This window comes from Bombina bombina, chromosome 1 (genome assembly GCF_027579735.1).
Source record: "Bombina bombina isolate aBomBom1 chromosome 1, aBomBom1.pri, whole genome shotgun sequence".
In the NCBI taxonomy this organism is placed as follows: domain Eukaryota; kingdom Metazoa; phylum Chordata; class Amphibia; order Anura; family Bombinatoridae; genus Bombina; species Bombina bombina.
This window is the reverse complement of record NC_069499.1, coordinates 1,380,040,735-1,380,067,233: the sequence shown is the minus strand read 5'-3', so window position 1 is coordinate 1,380,067,233 and position 26,499 is coordinate 1,380,040,735. Positions and strand designations below refer to the sequence as shown.

The 26,499-nt window shown below is 40.0% G+C and overlaps 1 protein-coding gene across 3 annotated transcripts in view; it reads left to right on the top strand.

Annotated features, from left to right (window-relative positions):
• The window catches only part of SEMA4A (semaphorin 4A), a 339,742-nt gene that overhangs the window by 261,009 nt on the left and 52,234 nt on the right, over positions 1–26,499 (top strand). For all 3 annotated transcript variants that reach the window (XM_053704470.1, XM_053704471.1, XM_053704469.1), the window contains exons 12-13: positions 8,052–8,173; positions 11,344–11,510. In XM_053704470.1, the coding sequence (XP_053560445.1) occupies positions 8,052–8,173; positions 11,344–11,510 (289 nt within the window). The remainder of the gene's footprint in view (positions 1–8,051; positions 8,174–11,343; positions 11,511–26,499) is intronic.

The window sequence follows — 26,499 nt, the reverse complement described above, 5'->3', positions numbered from 1 at the left end:
GGTACATGTTAGAGTGTTAGGTGCAGACGTAGGAAGTGTTTCCCCATAGAAAACAATGGGGCTGCGTTAGGAGCTGAACGCGGCTTTTTTGCAGGTGTTAGGTTTTTTTTCAGCTCAAACAGCCCCATTGTTTTCTATGGGGGAATCGTGCACGAGCACGTTTTTGAAGCTGGCCGCGTCCGTAAGCACCGCTGGTATCGAGAGTTGCAGTGGCGTTAAATTATGCTCTACGCTCCTTTTTGGAGCCTAACGCACTGAAAACCCAGCCATTCTGTGAACTCTAAATACCAGCGGTATTTAAAAGGTGCGGGGGAAAAAAAGCATGCGTAGCTAACGCACCCTTTTGGCCGCCAAACTCTAAATCTAGCCGTATGGTTGTTTCTAATTAAGGACCAGATTATCTAAAATTCATCAGCTTTGTTAAAAATATCACACCCACCCTCATGGGCAGACCACATGGAATGATCTTGCACTTGTTTCTAGTTTGCATGTATTTTTCTTTACTTTAATAAGCACAATGCATATTTTGAAACAAACTCACCAGCCTATATTTGGCGAGATGAAACTTTGAGTTGTATAGGTGTAATATGCTTAGATCATTCCTGTACCAATTGCAAGGAAGCTTGATACACTCCCAAGGAATGACCCTGTTCAGCCCATTAACCAATGCTTCAAGACTCATTTCACAATAGAAATGTAAGAACCCTTTTGAATTTTGACACTTTGTTAACAATTTTCAACTTTTTAGTAAAACTACTGTGTACTTTATGGACCAGTTTAACCATCTACACTGAATACATTTTTTTCTGGGTAATTTAATGAAATGTCCTTCTTAATACAAGGAGATTCCACAGCATCATTTCTTACTGTTGGGAAATACTGAACCTGGCCACCAGGAGGAGGCAGAGAAGTGTCAGAAGATTTCGGAGTTGTTCCTCAGGAGGGATATATGCCTTTCGATATGGAACTGGAGTTTTAAGTAGTCTTGTCAGCCTCTTAGTGAGAGCATTGACGAAAGTTAGAGTCTGGAGATGCAGGGAGAGTCTTTCTGCGAACCCATCCAGACTGTATGCTAACAGCTCCTTAAGCAACCAGTGTTGATGAGTTTCACTGTCTGCTTTCTTCACTCAAGTTCATGTCAGGAGCGATGCTACAAGACTGTCACACTTGAGAGGCTGTGTTTCTGTTCCACAGCACGGATTCTGGTAAGATCGTTTCAATTTTTACTTATGTTAAAATTGCTGAAGACAGGGTAACAGTGTGATTCCTTTTATGTTTATAGAATCATGGGTTAATATCTCCTGAGGGAGGTTATTGAACAGTTGGTATTAATCAAATGTGTTACTTTGATTTTATGCTGATTTATGTGTGAGATTTATTTTTGGGCTCATAGACTGTTGTTATGCGGTATCGGAACATACAGGTGTTTACTTTCACTTTGAACGCTGCACAGCGTGTAGCTTGGCGTGTTTTTTCTCATAGCAGGGGCAGTCCTGCATTGCGCACCACGTATCCGGGTGTGGTCACACTTTCGTTTTCTCTTTCTTGACCGAGTTAGCTGTAGGAGAGGTTGCTTCTTCTTTGGTTGCCTGGGTCTAGGAGGTGGTGAGTGCCCCAGTCATCAGGGGTATAAGGGTGCCGTTTTTGTGAGAAATAAAAAGTTCATAGCTTGCCCTTACAACAGTAGGGTACAAATAAATGGAGGATCCTGATATGCTTGAGGGTACTCCCTCTATACCTAATAGTAATACCTTTCTATATTGTGAGGAGGCCTTGGTGTGCCTGCCCTCTCAACTATGTTCCATATGCATCAACAAGGTTATTATGTCTAAGAAGGTTAACCCCTTTAGTACTACTAAGCCGTCCACCTCTGAGGATTTGCCATCCCGTGAGGTGCATACCCATCAGTTATCTCCATTGTCACATGCAGCTTTCCGTAGCACGCCTGATCCTCCATCTGGAGGGAGCCTTTTACCATCAGACTTTACCGCGCAGTTAAAAACGGTGGTGTCTGAGGCCCTTAGTGCTTTACCTCGCCCTGTTATGCGCAAGCAAAAGGTTAAACATAGCTCTCCGGTCCAGGGAACATCCAGTGATTTACTTGATTTGTCTGCCTTTCAAATATCCCAGAATGGGTCACACTCTGAGCCTTCAGAGGGTGAATTTTCTGGATCAGATTCTGCTACCTCTAAGCCTCCAGCTGTGGAGGAGACAGCCTTTGGATTTAAAATTGAACACTTTTTTTAATCTAAAGGAGGTTCTGTCGACATTAGAGGTTCCAGAGGCCAAGTTGCCTGATGATCCTTTGATCCCTAAATTAGACAGAGTGTACGAGGACAGGGTAATGCCACTAACTTTTCCTGTACCTTTAAAGATGGCGAACATTATTAAGAACGAATGGGATGGAATTGGATCTTCCTTTTCCCCTTCGTCTGCCTTTAAAAAATTATTCCGGGTCCCGGACTCTCAGCTGGAGTTGTGGGGTTCCGTCCCTAAAGTGGATGGCGCTATCTCCATCTTAACTAAGCGTACTACTATCCCTCTGGAGGATAGTTTGTCTTTCAGAGAGCCGATAGATAAGAAGATGGAAACCTTTCTCAGAGAAATGTTTCAGCATACAGGATATTTATTTTCAACCGGCAGCGGCAGTTGCCTCAGTTGCTGGAGCTGCGGCCTACTGGTGCGACTCCTTAGCGGAGGGTCCCTTAGGTGGAGGGTCCCCTTGATGTTATCCAAGAAAGAATTAAGGCTTTGAAAATTGCTAATTCTTTTATCTGTGATGCAGACATGAAGATTATTCGCCTGAATGCTAAAATCTCTGGTTTCTCAGTGCAGACACGTTGGGCGCTCTGGCTGAAGTTCTGGTTTAGTTTACTTTCCCTCCCCTTTAAGGGAAACATTTTATTTGGTCCAGGCCTGGACTCCATTATTTCCACGGTTACAGGGGGCAAGGGTGCCTTCCTACCACAGGATAAAAAGAACAAATCTAAGGGGCAAGGATCTAATTTCCGTTCCTTTCTTTCTGAAAAATCCTAAGTTAGCAATCCTCCTCTAAGCCCGAGCAAACCAAGAGCACTTGGAAGCCGGCTCAATCCTGGAATAAATCCAAGCAGAACAAGAAGCCTGCCGAGAACAAGTCGGCATGAAGGGTTGGTCCCTGATCCAGAGCTGGATCGTGTAGGGGCAGACTGTCGCTGTTTTCAGATGCTTGGTCCAAGGACGTGCAGGATCCGTGTGTCCTGGAGGTCATAGCTCAGGGATACAAGATAGGTTTCAATCTCATCAACCCAAGGGCAGATTTCTCCTCTCAAGCCTGTCTTTAAAACCAGAAAAGAGGGAAGCCTTTCTGGGGTGCATGCATGATCTGTCCTCCTTAGGGGTCATTGTCCCGGTTCCTATCAAGGAAAGAGGTCTGGGATACTACTCAAACCTGTTTGTGGTCCTAAAGGAGGGAACTTTCCGCCCACTTTGGACCTAAAGTGCTTAAACAAGTTTCTAAATGTCCCCTCGTTCAATATGGAGACAATAAGGTCCATTCTTCCTCTAGTTCAGGAAGGACAGTTCATGACCACTATAGATCTGAAGGATCCCTACCTTCACGTTCCAATCCACAGGGACCACTTCCAGTTCCTAAGGTTTGCGTTCCTGGATCAGCACTTTCAGTTCATTGCACTTCCGTTTGGTGTAGCAATGGCCCCAAGAATCTTTACAAAGGTTCTAGGGTCTCTTTTGGCTGTCCCCAGAACCCAAGGTATAGCAGTAACTCCCTACTTGGACGACATTCTGGTTCAAGCACCATCCTTTCTTCTAGCGGAGGACCATTCGGTATTTCTTCTCTCACTTCTTCGATCACATGGATGGAAGATAAACTTAGAGAAGAGTTCTCTTATTCCAAGCACCAGGGTAGAATTCCTGGGTACTATAATAGATTCCATATCCATGAGGATATTTCTAACCGACCAGAGATGGTGCAAGCTAGCTTCAGCATGTCTTGCCCTCCGGACCTCCTTAAGGCCATCTGTGGCTCAGTGTATGGAGGTAATTGGTCTCATGGTGTCCAGCATGGACATAATTCCCTTTGCCAGGTTCTGTCTCACACCGTTACAGCTGTGCATGCTGAGACAGTGGAACGGCAATCATTCAGATCTGTCTCAACAGATTTCTCTGGACAGCCGGTCAAGAGAATTACTCTCTTGGTGGCTCTGTCCAGATCATCTGTCCCGAGGGACATCCTTTCTAAGATCATCCTGGGAGATTGTGACTACGAACGTGAGTCTCTCAGGATGGGGAGCCGTTTGGGGTGCCAAGAAGGCACAGGGCCTGTGGTCTCAGGAGGAACGTTCTATCCCGATCTACATTCTGGAGCTTCAAGCAATCTACAATTCTCTGAAGGCTTGGCATCTTCTGGGTTCGTCCCGGTTTATCAGATTACAATCAGACAATATAACCTTGGTGGCTTACATCAACCATCAGGGGGGAACGAGAAGTTCCCTAGCAATGAGGGAAGTATCTCGGATTCTGGAGTGGGCGGAGGCCCACAGCTGTTTGCTTTCAGCGATCCACATTCCGGGTGTGGACAACTGGGAAGCAGACTTTCTCAGCAGAGAATCCTTTCATCCGGGGGAATGGTCTCTCCATCCCGAGGTGTTTACGGAGGTATGTGGGGGACGCCGGAGATAGATCTCATGGCGTTTCGTCTCAATACCAAGCTACCCAGATATGGGTCGAGGTCCAGGGATCTTCAGGCGGAGCTAATAGATGCGTTAGCAGTGCCTTGGAGGTTCAGTCTAATCTACCTGTTCCCGCCGTTACCACTCCTTCCCACCGTTACCACTCCTTCTTCGGGTAGTGGCCTGCATGAAGCGGGAGCAGGCGTCCGTGATACTGATTGCTCCATTGTGGCCGCGAAGGACATGGTTCGCGGATCTAGTGAGGATGTCATCTTCTCCTCCATGGAAGTTACCTTGTCACAGGGATCTGCTGGAACAAGGTCCTTTTGTTCATCAAAATCTAAATTCTCTGAGGCTGACTGCGTGGAGATTGAACGCTTAGTCCTTGCCAAGAGAGGGTTTTCTGAGAGAGTTATAGATACTGAAAGCAAAAAGGTGAAGTCCAGAACGGCTCAATCAAAAACACTTTATTGATAAAAATACCAGCGTGGGCTACTCAACACACAAACAGTTAAAATCACAAATGAAAACGTGCAGCACACATCCCGGCTTAGGACGCGTTTCGGGTTTCCCCGTAGTCACAGTAACCTAGGTCTGTGCTGGTTGGTCTATTTCAGTGCACGTGTTAATAGGAAACACCTGAATTAGTGACTCGAATACAAAGAATACTAGTGTTAACTCGTTAAGTACTAATCTCTGTTGAAAACAATATCTACAAACAGCAAAATATAATCTGTACTAAAGTGTTTACTTTGTACATTATAATTTAATATGATTATATGCTTAATACTCTGTAAAATTTGAACACTAGAAATAGTATTGCAATATGGATGGCAAATATGGCAGAAACTAGTTATATAGAAAAAACTTTTAAATGGAGAAAACAATACGTATACATGTATACAATATACTGTAAACAGCAAAATTAACCTCTTAGAGGAAAGACCTTAACACATATTTTGTTCTATACAGTGCACTGATTTGAAAAATAAATTTTAAATTTTATAAATAAATACAATAAATAATGATGTATTGAATACGTCTGCTTGTTCTCCATATGTCTAATACATAGGTAATACAATGGAGACCCTAGATAGTGTATAGGAAGATTGGATTGCAGTTAAATATTACACTTTGATTACATCAGAGAGAACCATATGTGGTGTTGTTATCATAAAAACAACTATATGAATTGACTTATACCAATATTTATAAAATAAAATGTAGGTAACTATAATGGAGTGAATGGTCTAAGTTCCTATGATGGTATAAATGTAGAAACCTCATGCGAGTTAAATTGACCTGATGTGTAAGAGACTATGTTCCTTACATAGATTACATCCTTACTCCTATTATCTTTCCCAGTGATTCATGATATTGTAAGATGAATTAAATCCCTTAGGGAATCTGGTGTTTAACTTAAAGATTCAAAATGTTTCTCTCCGATATAGTTCCTTATCTCTGTCACCTCCTCTCTTAGGGCGATATACTAATTCAATTGCCTGCCATTTTAAGGACTCCACTGATTGATTATGATGATGAATAAAGTGGGTGGCTAATGCTGAGCACTCTTTCTTATAATGAATGTTACTAAGGTGCTCCTGTATACGGGACCTTACCTCTCTAGTTGTAAGGCCCACGTATTGAAGCCTACAAACTACATATGAGATAAGATAAATGACATATCCCATACTGCAATTGATGCTTTGGGATGTTTTGTACTTTTCTCCTGTAACAAAGGATTCGAAATGGGTAGAAAGATATAGTCGCAGGCCTTGCACCTAGTACTGCCACATTTGAATGTACCTTTGTGAGACAACCAGCTATTAGTAGCCCTTGGTTTGGGCAATACAGTAGGAGAGAGTATATTGCCTAGTGTTACACTGCGCCTGTAGTAGAATCTGCATCCTTTATCTAAGGTATCTTTTAACTTTTTATCTGCTAGCAGGATTGGAAGTCGCTTTTTAATTATATTACAGATGTTATGATACTGATCACTATAGCTTGTTACAAAGGTGACTTTAGGTGAGTCTTTATTTCTTGCAAACTTTATTTCACTCTTATCAGAGTTATCAAGTAATCTCTCTCTAGGGATGCTGTCTACTTCCCTCAGAGCATTAGTAATAGTCCTCTTTCCATAGCCTCTCTCAGAGAGCTGTTTACTTAGTGTTTCACACTCCTCCCTGTAGTCAGTTTCTCTTGAGCAGTTCCTTTTCATACGGATAAACTGTCCTTTTGCTATTGCTCTCGAAATGTTTTTTGGATGGCTACTGGTGGAGTGCAAAAGACTATTCTTGGCTATGGGTTTTCTATAGGTTTTGATGTCAATCTTATTTGGAGTTGTAGTTGTCATGAGGGTGATGTCAAGATAATCTATGGTACTTTTATATAGATACTCTCATTCAAGTTCGTAAGCCGGTTACTCATCACATCTATCATAAGGTGTGGAAAACCTACTTATTCTGGTGTGAAGAGCGTGGATTTCCCTGGCATAAAGTTAAGGTTGCCAGGATTCTATTGTTTCTCCAGGATGGACTGGAGAAGGGTCTTTTTGGCCAGTTCCCTGAGGGGGGAAATTTCGCCCTTGTCTGTTTTACTGCACAAGAGGCTCTCTGAGCTTCCAGATGTTCAGTCTTTTGTTAAGGCTCTGATTAGGATCAGACCTGTCTTCAGATCTTCGGCTCCCCCTTGGAGTCTGAATCTGGTTCTTAAAGTTTTGCAACGGGGGCTCCCTTTGAGCCTATGCATGAAATTGACATTACATTGGCTGGGGTGTCTTTGCCTCCTCTTGGTGGCCAGGTTCAGTATTTCTCAACAGTAAGGAATGATGCCGTGGACTTACCTTGTACAGAAGGAAATGAAATGATCTGGTAAGCATAATTTATGTTTTTTTTATAGAATACTGTAAATTTGCATCAGGGTTTTAACATCTAGTTGGATGTGTACTGTTTATACAATTTTTTATGTGTTATAAGAATCCAATATTTACAACTTACATTAAATATGCTTTTAAAAAGCTTAGAATATGAGAACCTTCCTGTATGTATGTATCTCACCATCGCATACAGAAATGTAGGTTACAGCCCTTAGCGAGATACACTGCTCACACATCACATGTCATGTACTTCATAGCACTGAAGGATCATTTTATATAATCTCACTTGAGCATAGAGCCTTAGATCAAAGGCCCTAAGTCTCTGCCTTCCTTAAACTTTTCTTGCGACATTTTCTATTCTCTACCAGTGGTTTTATCCTATCTTACTCATTTGCTAAAATGCATTTGAGTGCATTTAATTTGGAAATAGTCTTTGTATCGTTAATGTGTCTAAGGTTGTGCCTACTTATAATGAGTATATATGTTTTTTTGTTTGTTTATTTTAGACAGAGGGGCTATTCACAAGGCTGTGATTGTGAATAACAGCAGCAAATCCCATATCATAGAGGAACTGGTGCTCACACCCAATTCAGAGCCCATACAAAGTTTGCTCCTAGCACCAAACAAGGTGAGAGATCATGGTCTATCAGTTTGTGGTTCATAATGTTAACATTAATTGATGTGAAAATGATCCAAAAGATATGTGTTGGACAACTAGAACCATGTAAGTCCTGATACACTACTAATCAGATGCTATCATAGCGTGATTTCTTTTTTTTCTTAAAGGGACAGTCAACCCAAAAATTACTGTTACTTATATAGATTAGTTAATTAACAATCTTTACATCAAACTCTAGCCCAATTTTCATCTAAATAAACTTTGGCAGAAAATACACTTACTAGATCTCATCTGGCCGTTTTGAAATGGCCACCTGACTCCTCCTTCTCTGACGCCTCCCAAAAACTTGAACTGCAGCACTAGTACAGGATCCTCTTGTCCCTGCGCGCTCCTTTCATTCAGTTCATTGAGACACTCATATGGCACCGCCCCTCACACTATCTCCCCTCACTTTCTTTCAGCAGAACGTTCTGTCTGCACTAACACACCCTGTCTGCACTAACACACCCACACGCTTAGCAGCAACGAGATACACTAGAGATATCAATCTCTAAAATGTCACAGTAGTATTCCCACAATAAAAACGTAACTGTGGATACATTTAATGAAACATCTATTTAAAAAGCATCCCATTTTTATACAAATGTATATACGCTCCCACTAAACTAAACACTAACGGAAATGTATGCCCAACCGTCCATCTATTTACATAACAAACCCGTTCTGCTGAAAGAAAGTAAGGGGACATAGTGTGAGGGGGGTGCCATATAAGTGTCTCAATTAACTGAATGAAAGGAGCGTGCAGGGACGAGAGGATCCTGTACTAGTGCTGCAGTTCAAGCTTTTGGGAGACGTCAGAGAAGGAGGAGTCAGGTGGCCATTTCAAAACGGCCAGATGAGATCTAGTAAGTGTATTTTCTGCCAAAGTTTATTTAGATGAAAAATGGGCTAGAGTTTGATGTAAAGATTGTTAATTAACTAATCTAAATAAGTAACAGTAATTTTTGGGTTGACTGTCCCTTTAAGCTCATAGGGTTATAAAGCTTAAAGCATGTTTAGGGTAGAGGGTTGTTTAGTGAAACAGTACCCATTCAGGATATATTAGTGATTTCACTAGTAGCAAACACATGAGATTGAATTATATCTCATTTTTGTGAATTTGCAAAATATAAATGTAATATAGCATATCAATGTAACCATGCAGCTCCAAACAGCAGGCAGTTCCCTTCCCCAGGCATTGAGGTGTGGCTGATCCCCCTAGGCATTATCCCCCTAGGCATTATCTGGATTACACTATAAAACTACACCACCTGCATAGGCATTTTAAACAAAATGCATACTATCAGGAGCAACATCTTAACACATGCCTGCAATCTTCCATCTCCACCCCCAGTTACCCCCTCTGCCACTCTCTCCATCTTCCCCAGCCACAGAGAATGAAGTTTGTTCTTTACTGTCTTCCTTATGCCTCACAACCTGCCAGCTCAACCCTATTCCTTCACTTTCTACCGGTTCAATCCCATCTTCTTTCAAACATGCAAAGGTTACTCCCATACTCAAATAAACTTAACATCAAAACTCCTTTAAAAACTAGGTTACAACGCCTAACCCACTTCCTGTCCTCCAACTCCTTGCTTGACCCCTTGAAATCTGGCTTCCGTCCCCAACACTCAACTGAAACTTCCCTCACCAAGGTTACTAACGACCTTCTTTCTGCTAAAAGTAACAACCACTACTCTATACTTATCTTACTTGACCTCACAGCTGCCTTTGGCACAGTTGACCACCCTCTCCTCCTACAGACTCTAAGCTCTCTTGGTCTCTGTGACACTGCTCTCTCTTGGATCCATTCTTATCTTTCTAACAGGTCATTTTCTGTATCATTTGCTGGCAACTCCTCCTCTTCAATGCCTCTGTCAGTTGGAGTATCTCAAGGCTCTGTCATGGGTCCTCTACTCTTCTCCATTTATACTTCTTTACTGGGTAAACTTATCAACAGCTATGGCTTCAATTATCACCTCTATGCTGATGACACTCAGATCTACCTCCATCTCTGCTACCTCTCCCTCTTTCCTATGGCCTCTCGCCACCTAAAGATTAACATGTCCAAGACTGAGCTCCTTCTAATCCCTCCCTCTAGCTCTACTCCGATTTCTGGCTTTTCCATCATCATCAACAGCATCACTATCTCCCCATTACCCCAGGTCCGCTGACTCCAAGTTACACTTGACTCCAATCTGTAGTTCATCCTCCACATTTCTCTCTTCATCCAGCCGCAATATTTCCAAAATTCATCAGTTTCTGAGGTTTGACACCACTAAGCAACTAATTTACTCCCTTTTAATTTCCCAAATTGACTACTGCAATAAACTACTAACTGGCCTTCCTCTCTCCCTCCTTTTCCCCTTTCAATCCATCCTAAATGCCTCTGCCAGGCTGATCCACCTTTTCCGACGCTCTGTATCTGTTGCATCCCTCTGTGAGTCCCTTCACTGGCTCTCCATTCACAGCAGAAATTAAATCCAAAATTCTCATCCTGACCTTCAAAGCATTTACCAACACCGCTCCCCACTAACTGTCCTCACTAATCAACAAATATACTGCACCCTGCCCCCTAAGATCCAACAATGGCCTGCTTTTGCCCCCATGCTATAGACTGCAGGACTTCTTTTGTGTAGCACCAGCCCACTGGAATGCACTTCCTCTTGATGTGAGACTTTCCCCTAATCTGCCTTCTTTTAAACACTCCATAAAGACATTTTTGTTCAGGGAAGATTACCACCCAACTCAGTAACAAATTAATTCCACTTATCTAAAAATTGTGCTCATTTAACTCTGTATTAACATCATTCTCACCCTTGCAGTCCTCACATCCTGTTTCCACCCTTCTAGATTGTAAGTTCCCCATGGATTAAGGCCCTCAATTCCTTGTGTATTGTATCATTGTTTTACTTATATCATTTGTACCGATAAATAAAGTATAATAATAATAATAGCCTAGATTAAAAGTCAGAAAGAAGCACAGCAACCGGCCGACATTTGCTTCTAATGTTAGCTGAAAATTTTTACAATTTTTTTTAATGGGTTGCTTTACTAATAAAATAAAAATTTAGAGGAACAAACACTTTTTCAAATTGAGTGTATGCTTTATGCCATATATTTTATTTTGTCTATGGTAGGAAATTCTCTATGTTGGAAGTTCTACTGGAATCCATCAGTTCCCCCTTGCCAACTGCAGCACATACAGCAACTGTTTTGACTGCATTTTGGCCAGAGATCCTTATTGTGCCTGGGATGTGAAGAACCAACAGTGCCAAAGGGTTCACTTAGAGAACAATGACAGCCAGTGAGTATGCCTCAGGGTACAGCAATACTTTTATGAGAGTCAATTAGCAGAAAAAACTATGTAAGTAATATATCTGAGATTACCACCCTGGTTTACCACATGATCAGCTTTTCTGGAACCCTAGTTGGCACCAGCTGTTCTTATTCTAGTGTTCAACCATTTGCATGAAAAAAAAGTACTCCAGCTGCTTCTATTTTCTTTCCTCATAAGAGAAACTATTATAATGATATCACAATGTTATTTTAGTAGATGTTCTCTTTATAGTATTAATATCTACTGGAGGGGTTACTGTTAGTGAAGTGCTAAGTGTTATTTTTTGTGGCTAAGTCCACAGGTTGTGAAGGAAGTAGCACCTCATAGGTAGTACTGTAAATAATATCAGATATGCTTATTGAGCTGTGTATGATATAGACTTTAAATAAAGGTGTCTACTTTTTGTTTGTGCAAGTTCTATAAACAAGTTGTTTAAAGGGCACAACTACAATAGTATGGTTACTTCTCACCATGCAGTTTTCTTCCTGTGCCTACAGCTCTTGTCAAGCCTGTTTTCTTCTTTCAAACCTCGCTGGTGCCAGTTGGTCAAGCTCTACAGCTTTATACTGAACACCGCCATCTTGAAGCTTCTCACACAATGAAAAGAAGCTGGAGATTAAATTGTTTTCCTGTTTAAAGACTACTAAAATAAATACTAATATAATTCCTACATTCAAATGCAATGAAAGTTATAGTTCAACATGGCAGCACATATAGAGGGAAGAGGGGAATAACAAACATTATGCTTGTAAAATGTATTTAGGGCCAGATTACAAGTGGAGTGCTAATTTATTGCCCATTTGCAGGCGCACAATAAATAACCAGCCATTACAAGTGGCTGGTTATTGCTACCGCAAGCTTGGAAAATTAACCAGAGGTCAGAAAAAAGTGCCCCAATTGGTAATTTAAAAAAAAATAACTGCATGAAACAGTTTTATGGGGCTAAATATGGCGAGTGTGGGGTGTAAAAAAAAACGGCACTGAAAAGTGCCTTTACATTGCAGTCTATTAGAAATGTGTGTTACCTGTAAATATATATGTAATATGCTTATATATATTTATGTTTTAATATGTGTTTATACACATATTTACACATAAATATATATATTTACATTTACTGCCCATCGCTGCACAACTTACCCCCTTTGCTGTGCTATTTCGCATGCCGTGTCTTACAGCATGAGAACAAGACTCCCATTGAAGCCTCTGAAAGTGCGCTCTATTGAGCACATAGCTTCCTAGAAATGCGAATGCGAGGTTGCGCCGCACTTTAAATACCAGCTTACTATTGCGTGTGCTGGTGTTACGAGTGTAGGGCAAATATCGCGCTCGCATAAGTGCAATTTAGCGCCCCACTCTTAATCTGGCCCATAGTGTTTAATTCCCTTTAAATGCTTAGGGCCAGATTACAAGTGGCACGCTAAATACTTTTTTCACTCACACACAAGCGAGTTAGCAAGCGTATTACAAATTGAAAGTGAAAGGTTAGTGCACAAGCGAAAGATTCAGCACTCTAACTACAGAAATTCGGATATCATAGACTTCAATGGGGCGCTCTGTTTAAACTTTTTTTTTGTTATTGAGAACTCTCTAACCTGACACCACATTAGACCAGCAGAGCTAAACCCAAAGGTAGTTATGAATATTTTACATTCCATTGTTCTTCACATGGAATACATTCCGCTAGATTACGAGTTTGGCGTTAGGCTTAAAAAGCAGCGTTGGCCGGTCCCAACGCTGCTTTTTAACGCCCGCTGGTATTACGAGTCTTGCAGGTACAGGTTTACCGCTCACTTTTTTGGCCAGACTTGGAAATACCGCAAATCCACTTACATCAATTGCGTATCCTATATTTTCAATGGGACTTGCATAGCGCCGGTATTATTATTAGTGTTAGCTTTTTTTAAGGGGGTATTGGGTCGGTTTTAGAGTAGGGTTGGTTGTGTGGGTGGTGGGTTTTAATGTTGGGGGGGATTTGTACTTTTTTTTACAGGTAAAAGAGCTGATTACTTTGGGGCAATGCCCCGCAAAAGGCTCTTTTAAGGGCTATTTGTAATTTAGTGTAGGGTAGGGCTTTTTTTATTTTGGGGGGGCTTTTATATTTTGTTAGGGGGATTAGATTAGGTGTAATTAGTTTAAAAATCTTGTAATTTGTTTATTATTTTCTGTAATTTAGTGTTTGGGTTTTTTTGTACTTTAGATAATTTTATTTAATTGTATTTAATTTAGGGAATTAATTTAATTATAATGTAGTGTTAGGTGTAATTGTAACTTAGGTTAGGTTTTATTTTACAGGTAAATTTGTCTTTATTTTAACTAGGTAGTTTTTAAATAGTTAATAACTATTTAATAACTATTCTACCTAGTTAAAATAAATACAAACTTGCCTGTAAAATAAAAATAAACCCTAAGCTAGCTACAATGTAATAGTTATATTGTAGCTAGCTTAGGGTTTATTTTATAGGTAAGTATTTAGTTTTAAATAGGAATTATTTAGGTAATAATAGTAATTTTATTTAGATTTATTTAAATTATATTTAAGTTAGGGGGTGTTAGGGTTAGACTTAGATTTAGGGGTTAATAACTAATATAGTGGCAGTGATGTTGGGGGCGGAAGATTAGGGGTTAATAAGTGTAGGTAGGTTGCGGGGACATTGGGGGCGGCAGATTAGGGGTTAATAAATATAATGTAGGTGTCAGCGATGTTGGGGACAGCAGATTAGGGGTTCATAAGTATAATGTAGGTGGCGGCGGTGTCCGGAGCGGCAGATTAGGGGTTAATCAATATAATGTAGGTGTCGGCGATGTCGGGAGCGTCAGATTAGGGGTTAATAAGTGTAAGATTAGGGGTGTTTAGACTCGGGGTTCATGTTAGGGTGTTAGGTGTAGACATAAATGTATTTTCCCCAAAGGAATCAATGGGGCTACGTTAGGAGCTAAACGCTGCTTTTTTGCAGCTTTTTTTTCAGCTCACCGCTAACGTAAGCAGCGCTGGTATTGAGGTGAGATGTTGAGCAAAATTTTGCTCTACGATCACTTTTTTGCGGTTAATGCCAGGTTTGTATAAACCCGTAATACCAGCGCTGTCTGTAAGTGAGCGGTGAGCATAAACTGCTCGTTAGCACCGCATAGCCTCTAACGCAAAACTCGTAATCTAGGTGATTGTTTTTATAATTTTTAAATAGATATATATATGTGAATATTTTTTGGTAAATTATATATCTTTTCTTCTAAGTGAAGAACATTGGAATGTAAAATCATTCAATTAAAAACACATTAAAACTTAGTAAATTTGGTGCATTACTGCTGAAATCAGCAGCACAGAAACCACTGTCTTTTTTGCTATACCTATAACCACCAACCCTGGAAGGCCGAAGCCAGATTATCTCTTTATTGTTCTCTACTGCACTTGTTCTCTCCCCTCTTGTAGGAGACCCCGACTCCGACCGCTGACAGGACAACGGAGGGTAAGACTACATAACATTTTAATTAACCGCACACACAAATGGCCACCCCCTTAGTGAATATTATATCACAGAATACAAAGGCCTCAACTCGCCCACAAAGAGAGCGATTGCTCTACGCAGCTTAGCTAGTCACAAGAATTCAATCATTTTCTTGCAGGAAACCCACTTTGTGAGGGAAGCGGAGCCTAAATTCTATTCCAAAGAATACACAACAGGGTACTACAGCTCAGACAAGGTTACAAAAAATGGGGTTTGCACGTTACTACATAAAAACATTCAATTCCAACTCTTGAAAAGAGTGACAGACACTGAGGGCAGAATATTAATTTTAACAGGGCTGTTGTTCCATAGACCGGTGACCCTAGTTAATATGTATGCCCCCAATAGCAGGAAGGCGCAATTCTTCCAATCTTTACAAACTGGTATCTGAACACAAAATCGGTACACTCATACTGGGAGGTGATCTTAATGTTACACTTGACCCCGCCTTGGATGCTTTCTCTAGCAGGCCTACCGCTCAAACAAGACCTCCTAATACCGTGTTCAAGTGTTTAACACACTTAGGCCTACTTGACACCTGGAGGATAAGACACCGACTCAGCGAAATTACACTTTTTTTCACACCCTTGGTCAGTCTACACTAGGATAGACTATATTCTATTAGACAGAAACCACCTCTCCCTAATAAGGGACTCGGACATCCAACCAACTTCCTGGTCGGACCATTCACTGATATGCACACAATTGCAATGGCCAAACCACCCCATTACACCATTTATCTGGAGGATGGATGATTCCTTGTTACACCAACCACACATAACTGAAGAGTTAGCGAAATCCATAAAAGAATATTTCCTTATAAATGCGACTCCAAACACTTCGCCACTTACGGTCTGGGAGGCCCATAAGGCAGTAATTAGAGGAGAATGCATTAAATATACAGCTCACAGAAAGAAGTTATATAATCAGACCGTAGACACATTGACTGCACAGCTGAACCACCTGGAATTGACACACAAAAACTCCCCGAAAGACAACACACTCCTTCAACGAGTAACTGAGGCCAGACAAGAACTTAATAAGATCTTAACGAAGGAGGCACAAAGACGGGCACTTAACCTTAGGAAACTTTATTTTTTCGAAGGTAATAGAGCCGGCCCATTGTTAGCCAGGGCGTTGAAAGCTCAAACCATAAAATCACAGATACATAAATTAACAACCCCAGACAACCTAGACATCGTAGATAGTGAAGCAATTGCCAACCATTTTAGGGACTATTACTCCAAATTATATAACTTAGAGTTAAATGAGGCCCCCGAACATCTAACACGAATGCGAAAATACATTAACAGGGCTAACCTCCCCATGCTACAACCGGAACAGCGAGCCACACTGGAAAACCCTATCAGTTTAGTAGAGATTATGACAGCAATAAAGGACCTCCCATCTGGTAAAAGCCCAGGACCGGATGGTTTCACTAATGCATATTATAAATCCTACAAAAACATACTGGCCCCGCACTTACTTAAAACTATTCCACACATTAGAAGACGGAGGTACACTTTCCCAAGATATGCTGACACATCTCGGTTATACCCAAACCCCAAAAAAATCTTTCAGACCCTAGTAGTTACAGACCAATATCCCTATTGAATACGGATATTAAGATCTTGGGAAAAATCTTGGCAAGAAGAATAAATGCTGTACTGCAGACCTTAATACATACTGATCATGTGGGGTTTGTCCCTGGGAGGGAGGCACGGGACAACACCATTAGAGCGATAACACTCATTTCCTACGCCAAACACAATAAGATTCCAGCTGCCCTCCTGACCACCGACACGGAGAAGGCATTCGATCGGATCAGTTGGGTATTCTTAGGGGAAACATTAAAAGCAATGGGGTTTGGCCCACTTATGACCACACGCATTTTTAGTCTGTATACAAACCCTTCTGCAAAGGTTAGGGCTAATGGGATGTTGTCCAGTCATTTCAAGATACAGAAAGGTACATGTCAGGGATGCCGTTGTCCCCAATACTCTTTATACTTTCCATGGAGGTTTTCGCGGAACACATTAGACAAAATCAGGAAGTAAGAGGTATTAGGATAGGCCCACATGACTTCAAAATTGCGTTATATGCTGATGACGTACTCTTTACGGTCACAGACCCACTCCACACTATACCCATAATCCTAAATGAAATAAATACCTTTGGCCAATTCTCGAATTTCTTGGTAAATGCCCAGAAGTTGGAGATCTTAAACGTCTCGTTGACCCAATCAGATTTCCTGGCTATTTCAAATATATGCCCAATAATCCCTAGAAATAAGTCAATTAAATACCTAGGGACCCACTTATCCCCTACTCTCCCACAGCTATTTACTGAGAACTACTCTAAACTTTTAACAAAAACAAGACATGACCTCCACACATGGGCCTTAAAACCTATTTCTCTTGTTAAGTGTATCCAGTCCACGGATCATCCATTACTTATGGGATATATTCTCCTTCCCAACAGGAAGTTGCAAGAGTCCACCCACAGCAAAGCTGCTATATAGCTCCTCCCCTAACTGCCATTACCAGTCATTCTCTTGCAAGTCTCAACATAGATAGGAGGTCGTGAGAGTCTGTGGTTTTTTATACTTAGTTTATTTCTTCAATCAAAAGTTTGTTATTTTTAAATGGCACCGGAGTGTGCTGTTTATCTCAGGCAGTATTTGGAAGAAGAATCTGCCTGCGTTTTTTCTATGATCTTAGCAGACGTAACTAAGATCCAGTTGCTGTTCTCACACATTCTGAGGAGTAAGGTACTTCAGAGGGGGAATGGCGTGCAGGTTTTCCTGCAAATAAGGTATGTGCAGTAAAATATTTTTCTAAGGAATGGAATTGACTAAGAAAATACTGCTGATACCGAAGTAATGTAAGTACAGCCTTTAAATGCAGTGAAAGCGACTGGTACCAGGCTGATTGATAGAGATATATGCTAAGGTATGTGCAGTAATATATTTTTCTAAGGAATGGAATTGACTAAGAAAATACTGCTGATACCGAAGTAATGTAAGTAAAGCCTTAAATGCAGTGATAGCGACTGGATCAGGCTTATTAATAGACATACATACTCTTATAAGAATGTGTTTTAAAACGTTTGCTGGCATGTTTAATCGTTTTTTAACATATGTTTGGTGATAAAACTTATTGGGGCCTAATTTTTCCACATGGCTGGCTTAAATTTTGCATAGAAACAGTTATAAGGTAGTCCTGTGTACCAACCTGGGTTTTTACCTAAGGTGGTATCTAACAAGAATATCACTCAAGAGATTGTTGTTCCATTCTTGTATCCTAATCCTTCTTCAAAGAAGGAACGTCTATTACACAATTTGGACGTGGTTCGTGTTTTAAAGTTTTACTTACAAGCTACTACAGATTTTCATCAAACATTCACCTTGTTTGTTGTCTATTCTGGACAGAGGAGAGGTCAAAGGACTTCAGCAACCTCTCTGTCTTTTTGGTTAAAAAGCATAATTCATTTAGCTTATGAGACTGCTGGACAGCAGCCTCCTGAAGGGATTACAGCTCATTCTACTAGAGCTGTGGTTTTCACTTGGGCCTTTTTTAAATGTGGCTTCTGTTGAACAGATTACAAGACGGAGTCTTGGTCTGCGTTTCATACTTTTTCAAATTTAACAAATTTGATACCTTGCTTCTTCGGAGGCTATTTTTGGGAGAAAGGGTTTTTTACAGGCAGTGGTAACTTCCGTTTAAGTACCTGCCTTGTCCCTCCCATCATCCGTGTACTTTAGCTTTGGTATTGGTATCCCATAAGTAATGGATGATCCGTGGACTGGATACACTTAACAAGAGAAAACATAATTTATGCTTACCTGATAAATTTATTTCTCTTGTAGTGTATCCAGTCCACGGCCCGCCCTGTCACTTTAAGGCAGGTAATTTTTCCATTAAACTACAGTCACCACTGCACCCTATGGTTTTCCTTTCTCTGCATGTTTTCGGTCGAATGACTGGTAATGGCAGTTAGGGGAGGAGCTATATAGCAGCTTTGCTGTGGGTGGACTCTTGCAACTTCCTGTTGGGAAGGAGAATATATCCCATAAGTAATGGATGATCCGTGGACTGGATACACTACAAGAGAAATACATTTATCAGGTAAGCATAAATTATGTTATCCTGGTGGGGGCGTACCCAATGCATTAAAATGACTACACTACCCAGGATACTGTATATACTCCAGGCTGCCCCTATACCTCTCCCGAAATGGTACTTATCACAACTCCAAAGACAAATTAATTCATTCATATGGAGGAAGAGTAAACCTAGGATCAATAAGGATACTATGTACAGGGCAACAATAAATGGGGGGCTAGGTCTACCTGACATAACAACATACTACAATGCAATAACTTTGCAGAGACTGCTAGATTGGCACAGGGCAGGTGACACAAAGGCGTGGGTGTCGCAGGATTTGCACATTCTTAGTCCCGTCAGTGGGCGCATTATGCTGGGTACCGAGGGCCCTCCGACCACCCCAATGCAACAAGCTAGCGATACATAAACACGTATTTGACACTTGGGAAACTATCAAGCAAACACACATCACTGGAACCCGATCACCTCTTTTCCCCATCCCCATGAACGCCGAGATGACAGGGGGACTAGATAGTGGCCTTCAGAGATCAGCGGAGTGGGGTTATACATTACCACTAAAAGAATTCACACGAGCAGGGAGACTGATAGACAGAGAGGAATTGACATTAGTGGCAGATGGATATTCCAATTGGCTGAAATATTCCCAACTAGTTCACTTTATATGCACATCCCCATAACAAACAGATTACCTTAGGGAGCTGACTCCATTTGAAAACCTGTGTACAAGTAAAGATATCTTGCGACACACGCTATCCCTATCACGACGACTTCTCCAGTCAGATCACGCACATACACTCCCCCCATATGCAGCAAGATGGCATGAGGAACTGGGTGTTGTATTGAGCAGGGAAGATTGGTCCAAGATTTTCCGTAACACTAAGAAATCCACAGGATCCCCTCAACTTCTTGAACTTAACTTCAAGGTTGTGATGAGGTGGTACCTTACCCCCTCTCTTATTCATTCAATTTATCCCGAGGGAGGGGGTGTGCTGCAAAAGGGCATTATCTCCACATGTGGTGGGATTGTGGGAAAATTAGGCCTCTATGGCGCAAGATAGAAGCTTTTTATCGACAGTTAATGACGGGCGAATTCGAACTGACTCCTAGTATGGCACTACTAAATGTTCTCCCACCATTCCCCTGCCAATTGAGACTTAAATTGCTACAAATGGGAATTAATGGAGCTAAAATACTCATAGCTAGACATTGGAAAACACAATATGCACCAACATTGGAGGAATGGGTTAGCAGAGTCTCAGATATACTGGTTCCTGAAGAATATGGATACTTTAAGAGGAAAAAATTGAACCTATTTGCAGACGTTAAATTTTTATGGGATGACTTAGTTACACGACAGGCGACCATGTTCCCAAGCATTACGTAGAGACTACCCCTCCCTCACCTTCAACATTCACACCCTTCCCATCCCATTCCTTCTCTTCCCTATGACTAGTCCGCTGCTGTCACTCTCACTGTTACAACCTTCACAGACGAAAGCGAGTTGACTCCATGGTTGTGGTCTTTGCCTCAGGGTTTGGTGATCTGTAACAGACTATGTTTCTCTTTTTATCATTTGTTTAACTTTGACTAGTAATATAGTCACAGTTTGTTCTCTTCCTCTTTTTTTTTTTTTTTCCTTTTTTCGTTTGACACTTATGATGATGTCATCTATTTAGCAGTTGTAATGAGATAGACACGTATACAGAGTTTTACCTATGTAATGGGTTCTATATTTTCTACCTTGAATGTAACATTTTGATGAAAATAAAGCTATTTTAAAAAAACAAAACAAAAAAAAAACTTTGTAAGTTTGATTAAAAGTTATATTGCATGTTTCAAGGTATTTAACTGGAAAGGGCTCAAAAGTGTGTGTATATATATATATATTTGTATATATGTTTACATATGTATACACTCATATACACATATATACACATGTATATAAACACATATTTAGACATATATGTATACATTAGAGCCCTTTTTTATTAATATTTATATAAATTTTTAAATCAGAAAGTGTATATATGAGTGTAATGTTACACAGAGCCTGGTATCTCTTCTGAATAAGTTTAATTACGTTAAACTCTGTATTTTGACCTTTTTTTCTCAGAATATCTTGGCCTTATATTCAAAACACAGGAATGGACCACACTCACAGACTGAACTGGGTACACATGTGGTTGAGGATGTGTACCTAGTCCAGTCTGTGAGTGCGGTCCATTCCTGTGTTTTGTATTTACATAGGGGAGATTACAAAAGCCTGTGTCACCCTGGGAGGTTCCCAGTTGGTTTGTTTGAAAGTATGCATTGTGTGGGTGCTGATTTAGGGTCCCAGGAAGGGGGAGACCTTGGCGTAGTCCTGGGCTTGATCCTTTGCCAATTGTAACTGACTTGCCCCAGTTTTGCTTTTAAACATTACTGTGAATCTGCTGGCGAGTACCAGGTTTTCTGTGTGTTGTGTTGGCCTTATATTCAGACATTTAAATCTGTATACATTACTACTTAATTATATCTCATTATAGTCACATTCTATTCTGGAAATGCACAGAATGTATCAAAGCACGTTACAGAACGTGTAATGGTATTTTACCTTAACGATTTCTGCAAGGGACCTCTTGCATTATTAGCTTATTTTAAAAATAAGAGTGAATAAATCAGGCCCAACATATGCTCTAATGGTAGAGTGCCCAAAATAGCTAAAATCTTCTATATTCCCTTATGGTAATTTCTGCATCAGATTATCATTTATTGTTATTATATATTTTTTTTAATTTTACATGTAAACACTTAGGGACGGATTACAAGTGGAGGGCTAACAGTTACGCGCAAGCAAAAAGGGGTTTATCACAAGCGTTTGCCCTCGTCAGGTTTTTTTCTCGTATGACAAGTTGAAAGTAAACGCGATTGCTTGAGCACACTTTAAGTTAATGCTTGTCTGAATAGCGCTTCTTTAGAGCTCTGGTTAACTGCTTTGCAAAACAAAAAAGCGTCACACATGAAACACATGAAAATACATGTAAAAGTGCAGTTACACTCATAATAACACTATCTGATAACAATTATTTAAAAAAATATTGCACAAAAAAGCAATAAGGGCTCAAAGATATGAGGTCTCAGGTGTTAGAAAAAAAAGGCAGACAAAGGGCGTTAACACAGAGATACATACAGTATATAGACATGTCTAATTATGTTCGTATATATATATATATATATATATATATATATGTATATATACTGTATATATGTGTATGTTTTTATATCTATGTGTATATATGTATTTACAGTCATATATACACATATAAACAAGCAGGGCTTTTTTTGGGGGGGGAAAAGGTGCCGGTATTCTTTGATAGGCATGTGCATTTAAATGCCTCATTAGAAAATAAATACGGAAGAAGGTGGCCGCTCGCGGCATTTGGCTCTTTTCAGAGCTGGTTATCTTCTTGTGAGAGTGCAATACACTTTAGATGCTAACTAAGCATCTGAATGTCTATGTCTACTTATTGATGTATAATACATTGATATATTGTGCTCACAATCAGCTAGATTACAAGTTTTGAGCCCTATAGGGATTTTAACGACCGCCACAAAAGCAGCGTTATTTCACCTCCCTATAGCGCTGGTATTACAGGTTTTAAAATAGCAGGCTTGTGAGGGCGAAATGGTTGCGTTGAGCTCCATACCACACCGAAAACAAGCGCTGCTTTGACGTGCTCTTGCACGATTTTCCCATAGACGTCTGGATGAAGACTTCTTGCCGCATGAATGATGACTTCGCCGGCTGGATGGACCCTTCAAGCGGGACTTAACTGTAAGTGGATCTTCGGGGGTTAGTGTTAGGGTTAGTTTTTTTAAGGGTTTATTGGGTGGGTTTTATTTTTAGCTTATGGTTTGGGCACCGTAAAAGAGCTAAATGCCCTTTTAAGGGCGATGCCCATCCATATGCCCTTTTCAGGGCAATGGTTAGCTTAGGTTTATTTAGATAGAGTTTTATTTGGGGGGTTTGGTTGGGTGGGTGGTGGGTTTTACTGTTGGGGGGGTGTTTGTAATTTTTATTGCCAGGTAAAAGAGCTGTTATCTTTGTGGCAATGCCCCGCAAAAGGCCCTTTTAAGGGCTATTGGCAGTTTAGTGTAGGCTGGCTAGGGGTTTTATTATTTTGGGGGGCTTTTTTATTTTGATTAGGAGTAATTCGTTTTTTGTGTTGATAATTTGTTTTTTATTTTGTGTAATTTAGTGTTTATTTTTTTTTTAAATTTAGATAATTGTATTTGATTAATTTAATTTATTTAATTTTATTGTAACATTAGGTTTTAGTGTAAGGCAGGTTAGGTTTTACTAACTAGTCTACCTAGTTAAAATAAATACAAACTTACCTGTGAAATAAAAATAACAGCTAAGATAGCTACAATATAACTATCAGTAATATTGTAGCTTGCTTAGTTTTTTTTTTTACAGGTAAGTAAGTATTTAGTTTTAAATAGGAATTATTTAGGTAATAATTGTAAGGTTTATTTAGATTTATTTTAATTATATTTAAGTTAGGGGGTGTTAGTGTTAGGGTTAGACTTATGCTTAGGGTTACGTTAGGGTTAGGATATGGGATAATATATTTATGTAGTGATGTGGGAGGCCAGAGGTTATGAGGTCCCTTGGACCCATTTTGTCCCATGGTTGAGCCGGCCCTGCACCTCAGGTTCTAGCGGAGCAAACTCAGAATCTGTCAAGATGGCTGACGAGCACTGGGACCTCGAAGGGCCACCCCGCCCTGTTGTTTTGGAGAAGGCTCCAGCAGAGTGGATTGCTCTGAGGTGCGACCACTATATCAGCTCCCCAGCTATTTCAGCTCCCCACATAGTGTGGCCTCAAATGCAGCTAGGTAGCCATCAAGTAGGCAGTGCAGCTCTTCCAGGATAAGTGTTGCAGTCTTAATGAGAAGCTTCTATTGGAGATGTCAGGTAGATGTTCGGGTAGAGTCTCATATGTCTAACCGCAAACTGCAGAATTTAATTGCTGGCACTCAAGACTTCACTCCGTGTTTGCAATCACTGCTGAGTTAAAGCAACTTTCTTAAACAGATTGGAAGAAGATCAGTGCAGTGCTCTATCTCCTTCTCACTGATCTTCCAATCTGCTTCAGAAAGCAGCCGTGTTTCAAATGGAGGGTGCCAAAATTAACAAAGTATGAATGTCAAAAATAATATATATAAAAAACATACCCAAAGCACAATATAAATGAAATAGTTCTTCTAGCAACCGTTCACCAGTTACTCCAGTTGTCATCTGCGTGCAGTGTCAGATGCTGTCTCTAACTATACCAAACTCAACGCCACCCCCTATACACTCCAATAAGAAAAATCCCTATTGATCTAACAAAGTGAATGCTTTGAAGAGGTGCCGGTACGGCGTACCATTGCATACCGGCAGAAAAAAAGCCCTGTAACAAGTAAATACATATGTTCACATATATAGAAGTCCATTGGAGCCCTTTGCAGTCAAGTAGATGAAAACATGTAAAAGCATATTAATGCAATATTCATATTTAATAAAGTTTTATACTGTGTTTTTACTGGAAATATTTAACTTTCCAATGTTCTGCACTTAACAGAATATGTTTTATCTATTATTAAATAGATATTCCTATACAGTATATATATATCTGTATATATCTATACCTATGTATAATCATACATATATATATATATATATATATATATATATATATATACACACAACATGTATAGATATATAATATACAAAATAATATCAGCAGATATATATATATATATAGAAATATGTATTTAAGAATTAACAGAACATATCCTTCTACAGTGGGGCAAAAAAGTATTTAGTCAGCCACCAATTGTGCAAGTTCTCCCACTTAAGAAGATGAGAGAGGCCTGTAATTTTCATCATATGTATACCTCAACTATGAGAGACAAAATGTGGAAACAAATCCAGGCAATCACATTGTCTGATTTGGAAAGAATTTCGCCTACATTTAGAGTTCTGCGTTAGCCGTCAAAACCAGCGTTAGAGGCTCCTAACGCTGGTTTTGGGCTACCGCTGGTATTTAGAGTCGTGTAGGTAAGGGTCTAACGCTCACTTTCCAGCCGCGACTTTTCCATACCGCAGATCCCCTTACGCCAATTGCGTATCCTATCTTTTCAATGGGATCTTTCTAACGCCGGTATTTAGAGTCGTGGCTGAAGTGAGCGTTAGAAATCTAACGACAAAACTCCAGCCGCAGAAAAAAGCCAGGAGTTAAGAGCTTTCTGGGCTAACGCCGGTTCATAAAGCTCTTAACTACTGTGCTCTACAGTAAACTAACACCCATAAACTACCTATGTACCCCTAAACCGAGGCCCCCCCACATCGCCGCCACTCTATTAAATTTTTTGAACCCCTAATCTGCCAACCGCACAGCGCCGCCACCTACGTTATCCTTATGTACCCTAATCTGCTGCCCCTAACACCACCGACCCCTATATTATATTTATTAACCCCTAATCTGCCGCCCCCAATGCCGCCACCACCTACCTACAATTATTAACCCCTAATCCGCCTCCCTCCCGCCTCACTAACCCTATAATAAATAGTATTGACCCCTAATCTGCCCTCCCTAACATCACCGACACCTAACTTCAAGTATTAACCCCTAATCTGCCGACCGGACCTCACCGCTACTCTGTTAAATTTATTAACCCCTAAAGCTAAGTCTAACCCTAACACTAACACCCCCCTAAGTTAACTATAATTTTTATCTAACAAAATAAATTAACTCTTATTAAATAAATTATTCCTATTTAAAGCTAAATACTTACCTGTCAAATAAACCCTAATATAGCTACAATATAACGAATAATTATATTCTAGCTATTTTAGGATTAATATTTATTTTACAGGCAACTTTGTAATTATTTTAACCAGGTACAATAGCTATTAAATAGTTAATAACTATTTAATAGCTACCTAGTTAAAATAATTACAAAATTACCTGTAAAATAAATCCTAACCTAAGTTACAATTAAACCTAACACTACACTATCAATAAATAAATTAAATAAAAATACCTACAATTATCTACAATTAAACCTAACACTACACTATCAATAAATAAATTAAATAAAATACCTACAATTAAATAAACTAACTAAAGTACAAAAAATAAAAAAAGAACTAAGTTACAAAAAATAAAAAAATAATTTACAAACATTAGAAATATATTACAACAATTTTAAGCTAATTACACCTACTCTAAGCCCCCCAATAAAATAACAAAGCCCCCCAAAATAAAAAAAATGCCCTACCCTATTCTAAAAT